Source organism: Brachyistius frenatus, unplaced genomic scaffold (genome assembly GCF_029030835.1).
Source record: "Brachyistius frenatus isolate BFR_SWC_R1_liver_20210118 unplaced genomic scaffold, ASM2903083v1 Contig_14, whole genome shotgun sequence".
NCBI classification, from domain to species: domain Eukaryota; kingdom Metazoa; phylum Chordata; class Actinopteri; family Embiotocidae; genus Brachyistius; species Brachyistius frenatus.
In genome coordinates, this window is record NW_027210613.1 from 4,868,899 (window position 1) to 4,891,699 (window position 22,801).

General features: G+C 39.3%; 1 protein-coding gene across 1 annotated transcript; it reads left to right on the forward strand.

The window, feature by feature from the left end:
- The first annotated feature begins 2,276 nt into the window (after nucleotides 1-2,276).
- LOC138617873 (tumor necrosis factor receptor superfamily member 11B-like) lies at nucleotides 2,277-21,649 on the forward strand. Its single transcript, XM_069693201.1, has 6 exons — nucleotides 2,277-2,342; nucleotides 11,368-11,595; nucleotides 12,246-12,390; nucleotides 17,335-17,550; nucleotides 19,934-20,158; nucleotides 20,272-21,649. Exons 1-6 carry the CDS (start codon nucleotides 2,295-2,297, stop codon nucleotides 20,664-20,666), a joined length of 1,257 nt encoding a protein of 418 aa, XP_069549302.1. The 5' UTR covers nucleotides 2,277-2,294; the 3' UTR covers nucleotides 20,667-21,649.
- Nucleotides 21,650-22,801: the final 1,152 nt, after the last annotated feature.

The following is a 22,801-nucleotide window of genomic DNA, read 5'->3' on the forward strand; positions in this document are numbered from 1 at the left end:
CCAAACAACAGCAGTGAAACCAGTGTTATATAAAAATACCTTAGTTTGACAGCAAGCTAATTAATTGTCTGAGCCATATATCCACAAACCGTAAACTTAATGTCGTAACACTGTCATACAGTCATTTAAATTTATAAACTACCACAACATAGCACACATTAAACAGATGTTTATTTACCGGTCTAAAAGAGACGTTGCAAGTTCAGAATCAAAACTCTTTGACATGAAGGTGGTGTTATAAGATGGGACAGCCACGGCTAGCTGGTTAACATGGTAAATTCAGTAGATATCTCTGCAACACAAAACATAGACTTCTTTAGCCATAGCCTAATGTCAGAAGTGTTATTTCTTCTCGTTATGTTGATCATTTTGGTTCATTTTTAAATGTTTTAAACACAATTTACATTTGTATTACATATTAAACATATTGTATTACAGCATTTATAACCACACGGTACAGCCCTCATCAGGTGTCTCCGGGGCATCTGGAAATTCAATCCTATGGTATAAAGTGGTATTAAGGCAGGAGATATTTGGGGTATTTGTAAAGCTAGAGTAAGTGGACCAAGGGCCAAGTTTTCTTTCCAAATATTAAGAATATTTATTTTCTTTATTTCACTTAATTATGGTTAAGCTTAATTTTGTAAAGTATGAAATTGCTTAGTTATTTTATCGTAGGAACAGATATATTTCCCCCTCTAGATCCGATTAACATAATGCCTACAGCATATTTGGGGTGCACGCATTATAATAATAATAATAATAATAATATAGACCTACAATAAAATGAAACAACTACTATGTCCAATCATGCCATCAAAGTCTAGCTTTAATGCAGAAAGATATTCAAAGTAAGATTCAATATCTGAAAACTGTGGGTTTATTTTGTTCTCAGAGGTGTGTTGGGGTCCTGGATATTACTATGAAGAACAGAAAATATTGTAATACAGCAGAAATGTTGCCTCCAATCAAAGTGGATTTGATTACACAAGTCCAGTGTACAGTACGTGGCCTGAAGATACAAGAGGACTTTTGACTGACATGATGATGTCTTTAATCCAGAGACAGATTATATCTGGTTGGGAAAAGTGAAAGAGGGCAACTTTTAACTGTGAATGTTGGAAACTGAGGGTTCCATTGAATAAATAAAGTGTTAAGACAATTTGTGAGCTGAAAATCTGTTGTTGGCCACATAAAATTAAAACCCACAGTAGGATTTTTTGTGAAATATTATACATTTCAGGGAACAAACACCAGAATATACACTTTGCGGGAAATACTCTAAGATGTTTGCAACACATGTGCAGACCCCTTAAAGCTCTTTCGTCTTTGGGTTTTCACCACACACATGCTGTGATCGTTCACAGCCTCGAGAAAGACGATATTTCGGTCTCTAATTGTTAGATCTTGTGGCTATAACAGTTCCTCTCAGCGCACTGTTGTCCATCCACGCTGAGGCAAGATTTCCACATTACCTCATTGAATGTTCAAATAAGCCTAACCAGTCGAACTAAATGATTTTGGCTGGTCCAAATAAACAGCTGTCAATCGTTGTATTTACATGCTGTCAAACCAGGACTCAAAACATTTATTCTGGAAAATGATTCTTTATTCACTCTGATTGAAGCTTCAGGTTTTCTTTACTTTGACAAATTGGGTGTGTTACAGATGGATTGTCAAATACGGTACCATATACTGTATAAAAATATGTTTGCATTGAAGCCTATCATTTATATTGAAGATACATGGAAATAGTTACTTATATAATTCTGCTTTTGTGTTTTAGTTGTCAGGAAAATGTCAAGCACATAGGCTAACTTATTGACTTTCTTTTTCTCTACATAAGAAAAATGTATATGAAAAACGTATCTTATATATGTTTCTGTACAACACACAATCAGCTGTGATTATATTCACTATGATGTTACAGAGACTATTTCTCCAACACGTGCCACATTTATCAGGGATTTTAGGGAGTCTAAATCATGAATGAATCCGCATCATCTGACGATTATTGGATGCAGCGTTTCAGATCCAACTTTGTTTCTTTTGAAGTCACCCACACCATTCCCTGTTTAGCGTAATCCCAACGCAATTTGTGAGGATGCAACATTTTATTTTTAGTGCTGAGGGTTGAGACAGAAACGGAGAGAGGGCTGTAACAGGGAGGTGGGTGGGCTCATGCTCGCTCTCTCTCTCGTTCTTCCTTCCTTCCTTCCTCTCTCACTTTCTCTACACGGTATAAGTATCTGTGATGGAGACCCCATCACACCGCAGTTCACTTTTACGCAGAGATGAGCGCACGGATACCGAAATCCAACCCGGCCATGAAATTTATAGTGGTAAGTAAGCAGAGTGTCTGCAGCTCTTCTCCTTGGACAGGACCTGGTCGGATGGAGTATTGGGCTATTGCTTTCTGAAACAATCACCGTTTTTATTCTTATATTTGTCCTTTTTATTTTAGAGCGATTATGGCGAGACATGGATGATTGTCGCGCTACACTCAGCTTCAGATACACGGGAATCAATTGCATGTGGAGACTCGTAGTCTGTGTATTCGCGACAAGGAATTTTATATAAAAAAGCCACGTATTCGTTGATCATGTTGCCTCTGCGCAGGTTGATGGTATCGACTTTATTACAGGGGCCAGTGATTCATCTGTGCAGTATGTCCCCTGAGATGTAGTCAATTATTGAGATTTGACATTTGGATGACAATTAATATCAAGTTCGGTCTTGTTTTTTTGTGGAGCGAGTGATGGTTTAGGTTTCATGGATTAATGCTAACATAGTTCGTATGCCTGACCCAGTACCTAATGGCATATGGGCTACGTGTGACACAACTGAAAGTGCAATTTCTGTGGCTGATGCATAAGATTGTATCATATTGTGTTGTGTTTTGTTTCTTGCCTCAGTGGGTTGATTTACAAAGTACAGAATATTAAATGTAGTGTGTGACTTGGTGCTTTATGATTATGAGATATTTTGATAAATTATTCGGTCTTTGCTAATTAAGTTCTACACTGTTTATGTTAGAGGTTGTTTGCCTTTTGGTGATGAATGGAGCTCATGTTTTGCCTTCCATTTTAATCACTTCTGTGAATACTCTCTGTCCACCTGCAAACAAGATCCACAATTTTCATCAATGAATGAAAGTTGACTTTGGCTCACATTTCATTGCCTTCTTCTATCCCATGTTTAAAACGAATGAAATTGTACACTCTCAAAACAGAGTCACTTGGTGAGCTCCCAGCAGGTGGTGTTTGCTGTGTGTCTGACATAAAACTAATTTGTTCTACAACTTTTTTTCAACTTTTTTTTTAAATTTTTTTTTAATGGGTGCCTCCAGGTGAAGAGCAGTTATTTCCTTTGGTGTGTTTTGCATGCTGTGCTGTGTCGGGGCCCTTGCACGTTTTGCATATGTTCAGGTGCAGATGTGTATCAGGGCAGAAACAGATCATTCACTATCGCTACAAAACACTGGATCTACTATGTAGCCTTGTGGCCTGTGGGTGTTTGTCAGTGTGTGTGTGTGTGTGTGTGTGTGTGTGTGTGTGTGTGTGTGTGTGTGTGTGTGTGTGTGTGTGTGTGTGTGTGTGTGTGTGTGTGTGTGTGTGTGTGTGTGAGAGAGAGAGAGAGAGAGAGAGAGAGAGGGAGAGGTCCTATTTTGAGCCGAGTGGTCAGTTAGTAATTCTCTTTGTGAGATGTGTTGCCTCTTTGTGTGTAAAGTAGGTGTACAAGGCAGTGAAATGCAAATGAGGAGTGTGTGTGAGTGTGAGTGTGTGTGTGTGCATGCACACACATTACACCACCACACGTGATATCATTTGTACAAATTAGCTCCTCTAACTCAGAGCAGTCTGCCCTAAAACAGGCAAATATTTTATTTTTACAATTTCCTACATGGTGTTGTTGTGTTTCTCCGTCAATCAGTTATTCAGCCAGTCTTTCAGTGATTTGATCAGCCAGACAAGCCTCTTTTTAGCCAACGAACAAGTCAGCCATTCAAACACTCAGTCAGTCTTGACTGTCAACATCCAGCCAATAAATCAATCTTCACCTCCTCTGGATTCATTACGACTCTATGGCTGTTTATGTGTTTGTCAGCCAGCCTTGCAGTCTGTCTGTAAGTAATTCTATGTTAAAGGGACACTCTGCAATTTCGTGTCCAAAACATTGTTTTTGTGTAGAAGTCCAAAAGTAAATACACCTCCTGCACCTGTGTGCTCTTCCTGTTGCCCTGCATGCTCCTGACACATGTGGTTGCGTTGTCTCCTTGAGCACACACATTTTGTCTGGGTACTCGCCCAGGATGATGTCAGTGGAACAGTTAATGTTGTCAGTCTGCCTGTTTTTAGAAAGACACATGTTTCAGTGTGTAAACAGTGACTTAGGGTGGAAAAGTATTCTTTAGAGCAAAATAATGCGACTCTGTCAGAGGAGTCAGTCATCCTGCCTGTAGCTGACATGCATGTCATCCATCTATCTATCCATTGATCCCATAATCCCACCTCTAATCCCTGTGGAGGACCATGCTTTATCCCCGCTATTATTATCTATTATCTATTATCTCTGCTATCTTTATCTTTACGCTTCCTCTCCTTTACTCTCTGTTGTGGCCGTTGGCTTTAGCCACACCAACTTCCCTAAACCCAGCAGCAGGTTCACACGCAGACTAGAGAAACTATGGAGAGATTACTCAGCCAAACAGACTCAACATCATTTCTTTTTTTTTCTCCAAGACAAACACAGGAGAAAGGGTGAGGAAGTGAGTGGGACGGGCGGGAGACATGGAGAGGGTGTGTGAAGGTACGGGATAGACATGTTTTAAACAGACAAGTACAAATGTTTATTCAGAAAGCAACAATTACCTCTGGAAGCTGCTTCCGCACACCTAACTTCCCCTTTTCTATCAACAGTAGTGCTGATAGCAGAAGTGTGGATGTGTGTGTGTGTGTGTGTGTGTGTGTGTGTGTGTGTGTGTGTGTGTGTGTGTGTGTGTGTGTGTGTGTGTGTGTGTGTGTGTGTGTGTGTGTGTGTGTGTGTGTTTAGGACTAAGTGATTAAGGGACACAAAGAGGAGAGATGAAGAGGCAACAGAGATACAACTGTGTTCCTGTCAGACAGGCCTTCACCTGTGTTGTATCCTACTACTGTATGACTCATATTAAAAACAGCATGACTGACCTAATGCAAATTTCTTTAGTGACAGTTCACCTGACCTTAGATGTTAGAACATGAGACGAGGTTGATTCATTTGCCTTAAACTTTCAATATGATTCAAAGATCCTCCTGTTGGATAAAGGCGGGCGGCGGAGGGGGGGGGGGGGTCATCTTTGTAACTAGTTGGAGATATCAGATGCAGAGGCAGAAGAAGTAGCAGTGTAATGCTGTTAAAAAAAAAATACTCAACCTCAAGTAGAAGCCCTGCATTTAAAATTCTACTTAGACAGAAGTAAAGACTTTATGCACAGTTACGTAATTTAGTCCAGTGGTTCCCTCCATATGATCACACTATGAAACTGCAGGGTCTAGAGATGATTATTGGATAGCAATGAAGGATTCTTGGAGTTCTGCTTTCATTAATTTCTAGTATTTTTATCGAAACTTTGAAGTGTTGGGTAATTTTACCCCTCTGGGCCTTAAACATTAATTTCTGTGAATCCATCTGAGGAGTTTAAAGGGGGCATCTCTCTTTATTGAAACAACTCACAAACATCTGAAAGGTGACAAGAAGCAAGAATTGTGTGAAATGAATCATAAGTCTGAATTCAAACCAAAGATAGAGTCATCCTACCTTTACCATTCAACATCAGGGTTGCAACTAACATATTTTCATTATTGATTAATCTGCTGATTTTTCATTATTGATTAATCTGCTGATTATTTTCTCAATTAACTGTTCAAACATTTGTTTAAACCATACATTTAGTTATTTCTTAATGCTAAAAGAGCCTATTCAGATGTTTGATTTTTCTACCAAACAGTCCATCATACAAACATGTTCTGATTAACATCTTAAATTAAACCTGCAAATATCACAATTAAGAATCTTTCTCAGATTGCCTGAGTTTAGTCAATCGACCACAAAATCTTTGAGTCTTGACAAAATATCCACATTAAACGTTTGCTTACATGCAAAAATGACTCAATATATGAGTTTAATCTTAAAGATTTTTAGCAGCAAATTCCAAATGAGAAACACCTCCGTCTTGAGATAATGAGTGAGTTTATGGACCGAACACTGTGCGTGATGTAGCATGGCAGCATTTCCCAAAGTTCCTCTCTGTCTCCGTATGAGTGAAAAAAGACAGATCCAGTATTCACATGAACTAACTCGCACGCACGCACGCACGCACATACACACACACACACACACACACACACACACACACACACACACACACACACACACACACACACACACACACACACTCATGAGCTGGAATCCCCCCTCAGACCACCTGCGCTCTACAGTTAACTGAATCCATGTGCCTGGTTTGGTCCCTTTGTGCCATGACTCTTCTGCTCATGTCATGCATTTAAAGCTGACCTCAGGCAAGCCTAACATTGAATCTCTTCTTGCTTTGCATTTCAGCATGCTCCAAATTCAACGAAACTCGAACCCTCCACTCTATCTGTTGGAAGATTTTTAAATACAGTGGCCAATTTCTTCTGGCAACATTTTAACATTTACACACAAAATAGGGTATGCTTTCTTTTTCACAACTGTGATTTACTGAGTCAAATTAGGTTGTATACTTGTGTTTATTTTTATCCTGTAAATATAAGTTTGTATCTCATCAGAACAAATCACTGCCAGACCTGTATGCTTTTTCACAACCCGGTGTCATAAACTTCTAATAAAAAGCATTTTTGCACCAATTTATATTTTATTACATTTATTGTAATACATTTATTACCTTATTTACTATTTACCCAGGTGTGAGATTAATAGGCCCACTACCCGCTTACTATCTGATGTAGCTCTCTTTACAAGCAAAGCAGGTGTGATTCTTTTCAGGGCTTTTCTGTCTGGTGTCTGAACTCTGCAGTTTGCTGCTACACCCTGCCTTTCTTACACTACTCAAAGTGCTCTTTATATTACATGTGTGCCCAGCAATGGTGGAAGGAGTAATCAGATCATTTACTTAAGTAAAAGTCATAATAGCACAAAGAAAAAATATTCAATTACAAGTAAAAGTCCTGTATACAAAATCTGATTAGGTAAAAGTACATACAGTAAGTACTGTCAGCAAAATGTCCTTAAAGTAAAAAAAAATAAATAAAAGTAAAAGAACTCATTATCCAGAATGTATTATGCCGTTTAGGGTGTTATGTTTATCATACATAGATTACTGAAATGTCACGGCATCGTTATGTACATGTGAGCAGTATTTTAATGTTGTCATGGTAGAGTTAATTTCAACACATGATTTTGTTGAAGCATCTAATCAATGTATTTTAATGCATATAGAGCAACTGATCATATTTTTTTGGCAAAATATATTGATCTGAAAAGGAACTGGTAACTACAGCTGTCAGATAAATGTAGTGGAGTACGGTGTACATTATTTCCCTCCGACTTAGTGGAGTGGAACTAAATAGTTGCCATCGAATGGAAATACTCAAGTATAAGTACAAGTACCTCTAAATGTACTTAGTTAGTTTCCACCACTGGTGCCCAGTCAGAGTATATCAACATATTGATAGATAAGCACAGCATGAACATCTGTAACTTTGCTCTCAACATCTTCATAGATTTCTTACTGTGTTGCCAGTTGTGGGGAGCGTGGTCCATCTCCTCGATCCAACGCGACCATGTGTAACACCACCCTTCACAGACTGAAACACACTCGTGCTGTTGTTTGTTTCATTCAAGAGTATAACATCTGTGAAATAACACATGTTCTCCGTTAGTTTGTCTTTGCTCTTCATAATAACAAGGCTTTCTCTTTAAATGGTTCAGATGGAACTTGCTGGCAAAGATTACATAAGCAAACTGTATTGAATAAAGCTGATCTTACCAGTACAAATATATAGTGTTTTTACTTGAACCATTGTTTATCCAGATCATGATGACAAACTGAGCCTACTTTTCCAACATGCAGTTCTGCATATATATCCTGAGTTGCTCCTAGTCATCTACACAGAGACGGTAGAAAATAATCGTCACCTCATTACCTTCATCCATCCGTTCCTCTCAGCTGGCTGTGCTCCACGTAGGACAGGCCTCTTGCTGAGCCTTTCTCTGATGATGCTAGCAGTATAATTACAGCTGTCAGTGGCCACTTTCTGCTGTGTAATTTGGGTTTCCAGCGGTCATCCATGATGTAGTCAGATGGCAGCTTCTAGGCGACAAGCGGGGTGAAGAGTTCAATATCTCTTTTAGCTGTTGATAGATAGACTCACAGACACCACAGGACATCTTCCCAACGAGTTCATTTCTACAAAGTTGACATTTTCTTCTCTTCAGTAGCAGAAAGCTACTGTGCTGGTTCGTTTGGAAAGTGTGTCGTTCAGCCTGAAGTGAACAGATAACATAACAGATGTGACTGAAGACATTAAACATTGTCCAGGTTTTTTACTGCAAAAATGATGCAGGTAAACAGATCATTTTAGACTTAATATGAAGGCTGATTTGAGTTTGAATCGAAATGCATGTTAGATGTTATTTGAGTAAAAGCTACCTAATTGTGCTCGTTAAAAATGGGTAATTTCTCACTTGGTTTGACACATCTGTTGAACTTCCTCCTCAAAGCTAAGTGTGAAATGTTAAAACTAATTGCTGCCAGACCACCATGATGTTCACTGTTAGCTCACATGCTTCATGCGGAGGTTTTTTTTTTCAGTCCACTTTATTTACTTCTTAGCACAGGCTTCATGGTGCATGAAATTGGGACATGTAAAAGAGAGAATAACACACAGCAAAACATATGTGTACAGTTTTGCTGTGTGTTATTCTCTCTTTACTTTTACTTAATTCCTCCAAGTCTTGTCAAACTGCTTTATTATATAAAGGATTTCAAAAGCATCTCTGAACACTCACACATGTGCTCGCTCTTATTGGCTCCGACCGACGGCAGTGCAGTCCTGCCAGAAAAATCCTCCTGACTTCAACCAAAGATTAAAGTCGTAGCAACAAGTGTAACCATACCCAGATTTGCCAAAACCCAGGTGACCCTGTGTCGGTCCCCTCTTTACGCTCCACCCTCCCGATCTCCCTGAATTGATTGGATGTGGTCTCACGGCTTAATAGTGTGTACATACACTTCTTAATTTGAAGAGCAAGACTATGATTATGGGTTTGATTCCTGCTGGGGCCACCCATGCTACAAACAAACTCATGCAGTCATGGTACCGCTCGGCAAGTCGCGGCGGATGAAAGTCTTCCACCAAATGTTGCGTTCAGAGGTCGATAGGTTTTGCCGGGAAAACCGCTGCGCTCGCCAGGCTGTTTGAAGCTCAGGGTTCTATTATGGTGTGTAAAACCCATTCATCTATTTTTACTATCCTTTTCAGTGACTTCCATTGCAAAGGGAAAAATAAATATACAATTCAATAAAAATGAATGACACTGAAAACAGGAATATATCAGCAATACATAAAGAGCAGTACATTATTGAGAGAGAACAGTCACTTATGAATAGCAGATTAAAGGAGTTTGGAGAACAAGTATTATGTTCAGTTACATATGGCAGATGGGGAAGACACAGATGTCGTTTTGACACTCTCAAACACATAAACACAGATTACTATTGAAAAGATTAAAATAGAGAATAAAAGATGCAGAAGCACCATTAACAAGCCCCCACTGATATTGCCTCACGTTTTGCAATAGTCCGTTGCTTCACACTCATATAGTCGATAGTGTTTGGTGGCCTCAAGTTTTAAGGTAAATGGGAGAAGTACAAATGCATACACGCAGGAAGGAGATCAATTGTGTGCGGCGGGTAAACTGTAGAACATAGTGGGTGAGTGTTTTGTATTGTGGTGGTGAATGGGGAATGCCCAGTAACCTCCAACAGTACTCTTTATGAACAGCAGCCAGGAGAGGAGACCGCAGAGCACGCAGACCAAGGAAGACGGTAATTGGACATGAACCTCGTCAAACATGCGTACACACACACACACACACACACATACATGTGCAACAAACACATTTCTGCATGTGTGCTCTCCTGCACGCATATACATTAAGGCTTTTTTTTAAAAATATATATATAGTTGTTTGTTGTATGTTTGTTCGTTTTCGAACACACAAAAAAACATGATAAAAAGCAAAGTAAAACGCACAAGAACATGCACACACACACACACACACACACACACACACACACACACAATGCTCGGAGCGTCTATTGTTAGTCAGTTGTCCAAGCAGTGAGCATGTATCCAGGCCAACGGGAAAGTCCACAGAACCAATGGCTGAGGGCTGCCAGGGTGGAAGGAGCCTGTTGTGTGACATCTGGTCTGCATGTGGCCTCGACCAGCTACATGGTTACATGTCAAGCATGCTCGCCAACTGATATCTTGTATTTTAGGTCTGACCAAAGCTTTTCAGTTCCTGCTCAGGGGATGGAACATGGGCTTGCTTTTGAAACATCAGCTCCACAGGCCCATCTCAGAGGCTTCGCTAACAGCCTCCCACTTTTACAGTGTTTCCATAATGATGGGCTGCTTTTGGGTGGGTGAGGGGTGTATGGGTGTGGTGTGCTTCCTGCTGTGGGGAAGCATCAAAGTGCTGTAGATCACCAATGAATCAAATCCGATGCTTTTCAGCTGCACAGCAGTGGGTCTCAGAGATGCTGACACGGGTAGATGACTGCTGGTGAGGTCAGCGAATGCAGGGCTTAGCTAATCATTTTGAAAATCCTGCATCATACACTTGTTTTAATCCAGTGTGTGCAGAATTTGGCATAACTGAAACTCAGTTAAAAGCTTTGGAAACCAATTAAACAGATAAAAGAAGATGCCAAAAGTGCAATAAGACAAATTTGATCCCCTAATCAAGACTAATAGCGATGATATAATCTTGCGACTTGAGGCAATATAAAGGGACAATATCGCCTACTACAAACGCGCAAAGATCTAAAATGTATCAGTGTTATTCTTTGAAAGGTTGCCCCACTCCCGTTTTCAATGTTCATGAAACTGCTGTCCACCAGGAGCTTCAACTTTACTGCTGTGACCTTTATTTCAACTCTTTCTTACTGGAAGCTTTGGGTTGGCGAGTGCTCCAAAATATACAAATATTTGAACCATTTGCCAAAGAGGAGCGAGCTGTGCACGAGATGGGTTTCATTAGAGACTTTGTCACTGCTGTTGAGTCAGTGCTAAACCCACTTTCTCTCTCTTTCTCTTGCAGCTCTTCACAGCTTCTCTTTCTTTGGCCTTTCAGCAACAAGCTGTACCGCCAAAGTACCAGCACCCCGACCTTGTGACCTCTGACCTTCTACTGTGTGACCAGTGTCCTCCGGGCACAGCTGTGAAACGACACTGCACCGCTGACATGCCCACAGAGTGTCAGCCCTGTCCTGAGAGGCATTTTGCTGAGAGCTGGCACTGGGGGGATACATGCCAATACTGTACCTCGGTATGTATGACGCCAAAAAGTCTCCCTGTCACTTAATTTTTGGGCTATGTTTTTCATGAGAAACACCAGGTTTTTTTTACTCACAAAGTTTCTCCTTATAAAGTTCAGTCACACGCAAGTTGAACTCATATCATGGTCAGAAGTTGAGCTCAAATACAAGATCCCTTTAGTGTTTTTTAATCCTCCAGCTAGTCCTCTATGCTACTCTTTGGTGATTTTCTTGGTGTCTTTTCCTCCAATGCGTGACCATACTGATTGTTTATATTTTGACGTGGCATTTGTAATTTTTCGAAGCCAGTGCTAAAAATGAAAGTCTCAATGTGCTCATTGTGGTAGACTGATCTTCCCCCAGAGTATAGATGTTTTTCTCTTTGCCACTTGAGATAAATTACGTAATCACCACTTCACCATACTGATGTCTGCCTTGGGATGGTGTTACATTCCTGTTTAGTCTGCTTGTTATATCCCTTTTCAACATATTACATGTTCAGGGCAGCTTGTGGAGCAGAGACAATCACCAAAACCTGTTGTTACTGTGACTTACTGTGCTCTCTGTCCATGTTCATATAAATCAAACTTCACTGTATAAGTTCATGCAGCACCACAGCTTCATGTGTGTGACCATGATCCTCTGTGTCTGTTGTGTTTAGGTGTGTAAAGAGAGACAGCTAGTGAGGCAGCAGTGCAACAGCACCCACGACCAGCTGTGCGAGTGCGCTCCAGGTTTCCACCTAGTGGTGGAGTTCTGTATTGCGCACAGTACCTGCCTACCTGGCCATGGAGTGACAGCTTTAGGTAAGACTATGATTCACTCTAACACTAGTAAAGTTAATTGTACTGGCTTCTTTTACATCAATTGACCTGAGCTATTTTGTGGGTTTTCTTTCTGAAGGTTCATCAAATAAATTGGATTTAAATCAAGGGCTTGATGAATAACAGAAGCTATCCATACTAAAACCAGAGAAAATTAGGAATCCAGTCAGCACACAAGCAAGGAGGAAGCAGATGTTAATGCCAGCGAATAAAACCCCTATCACCTCAATAAGAGAAGAGTTGCATGTGAATTTATGGGGATGTACAGTACAGTATGTTTGTATTTCCAGTGTTTTTAGATGCAACATGTTGCTGTATATTTGATCTTTTCTTTAATCTTCTCATCTCCTGCTCTACTCTTTCACTGTCTCAAATTAATCCATTCCAAAATATACTTTACTGGAATGCCAGGAACACGCACCCTGCCAAAGTAAAGACAAACATCAGTTCCATTCTCACATTAGGATGTCCTCTTTCTTGTATCACTGCATGTTTGTCTGTCTTTCCTCCTCTCCCTCTGAGTCTGTGAATCAGATCTGTTCCAGATGCAGTTCTTCCTTTTCGCAGAAACAGCTTTTAAAAAATGGCTTTCATTCTCACAGATAGAGTATGTTGTGGCCAGTTTGATCTGCTTGTGACCTCCTCTTTTTCCTCCATCGCCTATCATGTATTTTCGAGCTTAGAAGTGATGTATGACTGCACAGAGAAGCAATTGGGGTTCACTGTCTATAGTGATTTTTTTTTTAAAGATGTCAGGAACACCCAATCTAGTTGTAGCTATAATTTGCCATTGGAGAACTCAGACATTTCTCAGTCGTGTGAGAACAAACATTTCTTTTAACATTGTTTCCCCACAATGTTATCGCTTCATTTGCAGCACTGCGCCGTTACAACTGATGTAGATTTAGATGATTAACTGAGGGATGAATACAGTTTTAATGGAATCTGATTGTGCGTTAGCCCAATAAGAAAATTATTTCTTTTCAGACAATTAAATAAGTAATTTAATGCTGAAGTAACTGCATAACAATGTAAATTTCTGAATTGAGAATCACTGTGGAAATACTTTTTTACATTGTTACAGTGTGAAAAAGGCTCACATGATACTTCTCATTATCTCCATTACTTGCACTACGTTACAATGGTAATTCTAATTGTAACAACCACGTAATGAATTTGTGTCTGAGCCAATTCAGTCTCTTCTATTATATTCCATGCCGTCATAGTTCATCAAACCATGGAAGCATATTTGCCAGCATCAGTCAGAAATAATAAGGTAATAATCTTGCATTACAGATTAGTAATGTGAGTACCATTCACATTTTTTGCATTCTCCTATTCTGGTTCCGCTTAACCACAATACCTGATTATTATAAATCTATGTGGTGGGTTCTAATAGGGGGAACATGCTGATATGTTCTCCAGCAGTACAATGTCAAACTTTAACAAATGCAGAATCAATCATAAAACTGGAAAATCTTGTGGAAAAGCTAACCTCATCTTTAAAGGTCTAGCTCAGTTCTCTTGAATTTTAAGCTTCTTGTCTGCAGGAGTATCAGCTGATGCGTGTTTCAGTGAAAACTTCTATTGTATATCACTCAGTTAAAAGATATCATTATTCGTCTAATCCTCAATGGGCGTTATCCGTTTTAAAATTGGCCATAGAGGATAACATGACATTTTCATTTGTTCCTTTCCCACATGCATATTGTATAGCAGTGAAAGAGGAAACTTCAAAGACGTTGATCATCTATTTGTTTTGTCTCAATAAAATGACATAACCTTTCCCCTGCATTCCTGATACTGCTTCCTCTTAGATTTTACTGAAGTTGGGCTCGCTTGTAACGCATTCAAATATATTATTTACCATAAAGATTGATTTGTTAATACATTGTGAAGTGACTTGGTCATTGTGTGAAAATTTGCTCAAACAATATCCAAGAAAGAAAGAAATATATCTGACAGCTGCAGCTCCTTCAGACTGATGCTGTTTGAGACCAAACAAAGACTAAGTTGAGACCATTAGTCCAGTACATGTGTGTATTATATGAAATTATTATTTTCTTAACCAAAGGCATAAGAACATTTGAATTATAACAGACTACAATATTGTCTATGTCTCTCCAGACTCAAAGACTGTTTCTAAAGCTGATCAGAAATAGGTTTTGTTATTCAGGAATTACAGACTCTTACCTGTAGTGTTGACAGGGGCTGATGCTGAATTGTAACATCCCACTGAACAGAAACTGATATTTCTCCTTGTTCCAGAGCACAAATTGGCACTGCATTTCTCATGACTTAATCTCAGACCTGAGACCAGAATCAAGCCACCACAAGGATGAAACAATATTTTCTGGTGATTGTGGTCATCATGTGACCCCATGTAGAGCTGTACCTCTCAAACATGAGACAACATTTTCCACAAATTCCTCCCAACATGGCTCCACAATCAGACATGAGACAGCAGTTCAGGGGATTCCCCCCCTTGAAGCTGAAGGATTTGTTATGTAATGCCTAGAGTTGGGGTTTAGACCTCTAAACCACAGGATGTCAGTCCAGTCTCCTAACAACACATGCCTTTTATGACTCCTTCTCTTCTCTCTTGATCTCCTGATTTGTTTGTTTCTGGTTGTGATTCTTTGCGCTCTCTGCATGGGGTATATGATGTCTTTCTAGCTGGTTTATAGGTGTTTTTGGAATGTAATTGTATTGAGAAAGAGTCTATGTTAGATAGATAGATAGATAGATAGATAGATAGATAGATAGATAGATAGATAGATAGATAGATAGATAGATAGATAGATAGATAGATAGATAGATAGATAGATAGATAGATAGATAGATAGATAGATAGATAGATAGATAGATAGATAGATAGATAGATAGATAGATAGATAGATAGATAGATAGATAGATAGAACGATAGATAGATAGATAGATAGATAGATAGATAGATAGATAGATAGATAGATAGATAGATAGATAGATAGATAGATAGATAGATAGATAGATAGATAGATAGATAGATAGATAGATAGATCGATAGATCGATCGATAGAATGATACTTTATTAATCTCTCAGAGGGAAATTTTTATGTTACAGCAGCATAAAAAAATGCACATTCTATACAATAAGATAAATAATATGAAATAAACTAACCCAAACAAAACCTAAACCTAAACCTAAACCTAAACAACAGTGCGATGAATTAGAATAAAACAACATACAAAACAGCAGCACAAGGGAGTTATTGTTGTGTGATGGATTTTACCCGAGGTGATTTATTGTACATTGTTAAGAAGAATGGACAACTGAAACACCTGGTTTTTGGTTTTCCATTAGGTATTTGTTTGATCGGTGCTGGACAATAGTGATGGCCATCAAAATGACAAAGGCGAAGTCATTGAATCGCTCCTTTTTGTCCAAGATATCCCAAAATATCTGTTTGGTTTTTTGGTGGGAGGGGTAAGGGGGGTATTTATGTAACTAGGAAAGACTTAACTTGGTTAAATAAAACATGAAAGCATTGAGCATGTTTTGCATGGTAGAGCTGACCAATATGGTCGCAGAAGAAGTTTACAGACAAAACAACATACTTAAGAAAAGTTCAAGGCAGGAATTTGGCCAGACATGTGAGATTCATCATGATATTATTGTTATTATTATTATTATTATTGTTGTTATATTTACTGTATAGTATTTTAAGACAAGGAAACAGTTAATTTTCAGAAAAGCTAGGCAATTTTTAGATTATACATAAGACATGTTGTTATATAGACATTATATTGCTTGAAAATATCTCACAAATGAATAGATTATCAAAATAGTTTTGTCAATCAATTAATGACTTATTCAAATAGTATCTGCTGTTCTTTAAATAGAGTTTTTTTTCATTTCTAAGTCCTTGCCAGTTTAGTTATTACAGTAAATCTAACACATCTGCTTAAAATGACATCTTACAATAAAGTGTCAACATGCTTTTTGTTTTCCACAGAGGAAACTCTAAAAAGTACAATAATATGACACCATGTTACAGTCAGGCTGACACAAGCATGTACTGTACATGCTTTGTCATCAGTGTAACAGGAAACAGTTGACATCTGCATATCAGCCGGTGGTTTTATGTTTTATTGCTGAATGGTGAAATGCTTTCAAGAAAGAGCACACTTAGCCGTAATAGCGGGAAACTATTTAAATGTCAAATCTGATTTAAGCGTAACTCGCCATCCCACACATTTTCATTTCTATGACTCACAGATAAAAAAAATAGAATGAGGATGTGATAAAAACAGTACTTGCACTACATGGATTGTCATGTGTGCTACAGGTCACAAACCAGAAGTTGTCAGGGTTGGGTGTAACGTCATGGAAGCTGCCAAATGATGTTAAAAAAATGTGATATCACTTTAAAGGGATTAAAGTTGGGGGTTAAATAGATGAGTTGCATTATTGCGTTATCAATAATACCATATCTTATTTGTTAAATTGTTTTAAATTGATCATTTCTAAAACACTAACATCCGATGTTTTTTATAAATCTGTCTAAAAAAATCTGTTGACAAATCACTTTGCGGTGCAGTTTAAGTCACATGCTGTCATAGTACGAGCCTGGTACACGCTATAGAAACTAAAGAGGTTTAGTCAGCCAGCCAGATGAGTCATTTTCCGACTCACGCAGTGATCTGTCGTTCTGATGGGTTGTCACGTCACTGTGGTCATAGTTCTTAGAATCACATCACCTTGTTTTTATTACCTAAATGATATCGATCATGTTCACACACTGAAAATGACTGAGGTGTTTTATATGAAACGAAAGATGAGAAAAATCTGTACAGTCGTGTGGTTTCTTAGCTTAACGTATGCCGCTGACAAGTCGAAACTGTCACCTCTAATTCACAAAAGGATTCTTTGTATGTTTCCTACAGGCACACCGCAGAGCGACACGGTGTGTGAACACTGTCACGATGGTCATTTCTCTACCGGCGGCTCGTCCAGCGAGCCATGTCAGCCCCACAGAAACTGCTCCGATTCGGGCCTGAAGACACTGAGGTGGGGCACATCCACTTCGGACAGCATCTGTTGCTCTCCGGACAAGAAGGCCACGCTGGAGTGCTCCCAACATCACACTTTGTGCCTCACCGGTGAGAACGAACACACTGCAGGTGCTGCTGTAAGAACCATATGGAAGGTTTTAGGACTAATGCGCAGTGCAATCAGGGTAGAGATCACTGGTGTACACACACACACACACACACACACACACACACACACATGTGACAATGCTTTGAGTAAACCTCAATTGTCAACAACCTAAAATCAGTAAGGACTGAATTATTTCAGACATGTGGTCATTATCATTCCTGAAGGCAGGGGATTTCCTCGGTCAGGTTCCTTGTCCAGATTCCATTCTTTTCTAAATTCTTGCGTGTCTGAAAACCAACACGAGAGAGAAAAGCAAAGGGTTGAAGTGGATGTTTATGGCACTGCTGTCAAAATGGCCCACGATGGATCAATTACTCCTTTAACTGTCACATCCTCAAACACAATAACAGAGGAAACTGAATCAAACACAAAGCGAGACACAAGACGAGCTGGTTAGTCTTTGTTACTCAGAATTTAACCATGACACATGTTGAAATATAATGCGAGAAAAGAAGCCTCAAATGTGACACTGAATTCCCAGATCCTGACAAACCACAGTCACTGCAGAACACACACATGCAGATGTAGAGACCTTGTGTCACACACACACGCACGCACGCACACACACACACACACACACACACACACACACACACACACACACACACACACACACACACACACACACGCACGCGCACACGCACACATACAGCTGTTGTCCCTCCGGGAGGGTGATGCTCTCCTCAAATATTCATTCACAAATTGTCCTCCAGTGAATGACAACCGCAGATTGTCTGCAGCAAATTCTGGAACAGTTTAGCAGTTTTTAAGAAGAAAAATGTGATACTGAAAGCAGTTGGGATTCCCATAGTTACTGTGTGATTTGGAGAAACCACCAGGATGTCAATGTCAATTATAGAGCGAGCCACAGTTACATCACCCAGGCATCAGGGAAGCCAAATATCCTCATCACATTAAAGTCAATCAGACTTCAACGACATTGGTTTTACTAAACCTTTTTTCATATTTACTGATATCCCTCATGTTGCCATGTCAATCATACAGAAATGCTTCATAACTGTATGAAAGTTACAATCTCATGTCACCAATTTCATATCACCTTCAGCTCAGAGGTGCTGGATATATAAATTGTCTCAGGTCAGGATTATCTTCAGTGAAATATTTAAGGTTTCACAAATGGCAAAGAAACCTGAACATCAGAAACATACTTTTGCCTTAAAAGGAAGACTCAGAAGACTTGGCTGCATTACAAAATGCAGTTTGTGTCACTTTCGTGCAGAGTAACGAGTCCGTGGTGGTTCTGAACTCTCAATAGGGAACAGAAAGATGCTGAGGTAAAATTACAAGGCAACAATCTAAACACACACACAAACACAGATAAATACATCAGTAGTAGACTGATGAGATGTTATGTGTCCTCTCCTATGAAGCTGCCATCAACATCGTCTAATATTCAACTGGCAAGACAAACAGAGAAAGATACTTTCAACCTAGATTCCCACTCATCCTCATTTACTATGATCACGTTGAGATGATTAAGATGAGACTATGTAGATTTTGTTGTTGGTATGTTGTTATGTGTTGCAGTGACAAATGCTGGATAATGGTAAAAGTTAAAACATGGTGAAACAGTTACGTCATTATGTCAACAAACTAGTCAGTAATGACAGTTACACAGCACTGTCTATTTCTAAGTTTGCCAACATGAGCTCAAATTTGCCACCACAGCCTACTGGTCAAACCAAAACAAGTCCGACTGCAGCGGCAAAGCTGATGGGTGTTTTGAATTTACGGAAGCTGTGTTTTATTATAGCTCCGCGCGAGCAACAGCTGGAGCTGGAGGCAGTATGTTTTGGGATTGTCCATCTGTCAGTACATCTCTCCCAGGGAATATTTTCAAATGTGGCAGAAATGGTCTCAGAGATGAACTGATTAGACTATGGACTATGGACTATCAAAGGTCAAGGTGTAACATATCCTTTGTTCCATTTTGGTGAACACGATGTCTCAGGAATGACTTGAGGGAATTTTTTTCATATTTTGCACAAACATTCACTTGGACTCAAGGATGACCTGAAAATATTTTGCTGGTCAAAGGTCAAAGATTAAGGTCACTGTGACCCCATGTCCATCCCATGCTCGTAAATGTGACGTATCAGTAATGCCTCGACTCTGGACAACATACAACTTTCAGATGAAATGAACCGTGCATTTGTAAAAGGAAGAATAGGATATTTCCTCTCGCTTTAAGCAGTTGGACGTCCACCAGCGACACCATCCAACATTTCAGCATCGATATTACCACATTTTTATGTGTTTTTAAGCCCACATCCTCTGTCTGTCTCTTCTGATTTATTCCAGATGTGACTCTTTGTGAGGAGGCGGTCTTCCAGTCACTAGCCTCGCTACGACTGTCCTCGGTGCCCCTGGAGCGACTGTTGGAAAGTCTTCCTGGGAAAAGGGTGGATCATAAGAGCCTGGAGAGGCTGAAGAAGACCTGCTCACCCCAGCAGCAGGTCCTGCAGCTGCTGCGACTTTGGAGGGAGCAGAACAAGGACCAGGACAAGCTGTATGGCATCATACAAGGTATGACTGAGAGACGCATCGGGATGCTCTAGTTTAAGTTTGTTTTTTTCTTTCAGCCAGTTGTTGGTGCAGTTTTGCCTTTCCGTATTAATACTAGCATCCTGTTCATCCAGGTGTGAACCACTGTGAGAGGAAAGTCTCCCGCTGCAACAATCTAAAAAACCTGACCCTTGATGACCTCCTAAAGGTCACCAACAGCCTGCCGGGGATCAGAGTTCAAGAGGAGGATATCCAGGCTGTGGTGTCTACCTGCCTGCCACAGCAGTACATCCTGCAGCTTCTACACCTCTGGAAAACAGCAAACCACAACCTGGATCTGGCTAAAGGTCTTTCTCACAGTCTGAAGGCGCTGCGCAGCCAGAAGGCACCACGCTATCTGCTGAAAGGCTTGAAGAAGATCAGCCGCATCATTGGAACCACCTTGGCGCACAAGATGTATGAGAAGATGTTCATTAGCATGCTGCAGGACGAGTCGTGTTTTAAGGCTCATAAACCGTTAAATGAATGAAGAACTGAGAGGTACAAACAGAATTATATGCAGTCTAAACCAAACACTAATGCATTGTCAGATAGTGAACATAAAAAGAAAGTATCAGAGTAACAGACATGGGTCACATGATAATTTCAGGTCTTTGAGATATCACCAAATGATATCAAGCTATGTGTCTACTGCCAAGATGTGTTTTGTCTCACTATTTAACAAAAAAGGCCAAATGGGAAGAAACATATATTTTGCCATTCTAAATTTTTTGAAAAAGACTAGATGCCAAAATGTGGACTTTTTAAAACAAGTGATGCTAATGATGTCACCATCAGTCTATCTGTCTGCGGTGATGAATCTGATGAGCCTTAACAAATCCAACCGATCACCACATCTGATGTGTTCACACATCTGTGTACTCCAGGCAGATGTTAACAAAATGTTTTTTTTTTTTTAAAGTGTCCTGGGAACTCTTTGACCGTAGTCTGTGAAAAAAGAAAAACTATTTAAGATGTAAATAGATCACTATTTTATGAAAGTTGGGCTGGCAGATGTTTTGTTTATATTATTATTTGCTTTCTCGCTGTTTGAGAGGAAGGATTTGGTTTCATAATGAAATACAATTATTTTCCTCAGCTGTCCATTGTTTGTTTGTTTGTTCTGGACCACTGAGTCCAGAGTAAAGCTCATCTGATTTTTGTTTTTATATGAATGTACAAAGGAGTGCAATTGTTTTCTATTTAAAAAGTAAATTTACTTCCTGATGGTGTAAAGGCATATTTTTATTACTTTATCAGAAATACTGGATTCCGAATGCTGCAAATTCATAAAGTGATATTTGTTTTATATTTTGTTGGATCACTTTTATATTAATAATGTATGATCTTTAATGTATATATTATGCCCGTCTGGTTCTCTTTAAGCTTGTGTAACTTGTGAACATAATTATGATCTGACTAAATTCAGTTTGTAAAAATGCATTGTTTCGTCATAAATAAGCAATGAACAGAGAGATGAGTGGTTGTTTGAAAAGAATTTTGAGCAGGTTTACTGGTGAATCAACGATATCAGTCCTGGTATCCATCACCTGAAACTGCTGACTAACTGGATCATGGTCCTGAACTTCTTGCATCAACATAGCCAGACATCTCTCCGGTCCTCTGGCGTGATGAGTGTCTTGCTGAGCAACTTAAGCTCCCAGTAGAATAACTTTCCCAACATGCCATCGTATCCTTCAGTCACACAAAATACATATGAATTCCTTCCAGGGTTATGAGTAGAAGTGCTGTAATGTATTGTGGACAAACCAAAAGTTTGACTTCGAGTCTAAGTGTTTACATTTATGCCTTGATGGTTATTGTCAGGTTAAGATCTGATTGCTGGGCTTAATTAAATGTTTTGTGTTAAAGGGTTTGGATACAAATGTGGACATAAACTTAACCTGACTTTGACTCATCACACGTACAACACTTGATATCATTACGTCTCATACATGACTTTTGCAGAAGCAGCACTTTAGAGAACAATAAACAGTAAATGTTTCAGGACCCATAACGAGGACTTGGAATCAAACTACTTCCAAAAATGTATTTCTTGCATCAAATATCCAAAACTGTCAAATACCATCAGCTGCTATGAAATTCTTGGTCCTTCCAACACTAATATTTTAGGGTTGGAAGTTCGTTCTTGACCTTTAATAACAATCAACTGAGCTCCAAGGTGCACATACTTGCTTTCAAAAAGACACCATGACCATTAAATCAGAGCGCATGACCACATGCCACTCAATTTAAACGTATAGTAGAGGACTTTACATATAAATAAACGTCTGTTATATTCAAGCCCTTGTCAAATTAGTTCACACAATGCTGATTAAACCTGTCACCTCCAGATAAATATTTCTATTTCACAATTTACAGAGTTTTTAAACCTGGTGTCTGGTGAAACATTCCCGCCCAGGTCGGATGAATGCAAACTTTGCTTTGTGTGCATGGCATGCGTGGTTTAGCCCGATGCTAACTTGAATGGGATAAAATAATTAAATCGTGCGTCTCTTCTACACTTTCCATATTACCGTCATATTGCCACAGTTGTGACACCTTTTGTTTCATTTATCCACAATGTAACAGCAATTTATTCACAGTTTTGCAGCCACAACTGTA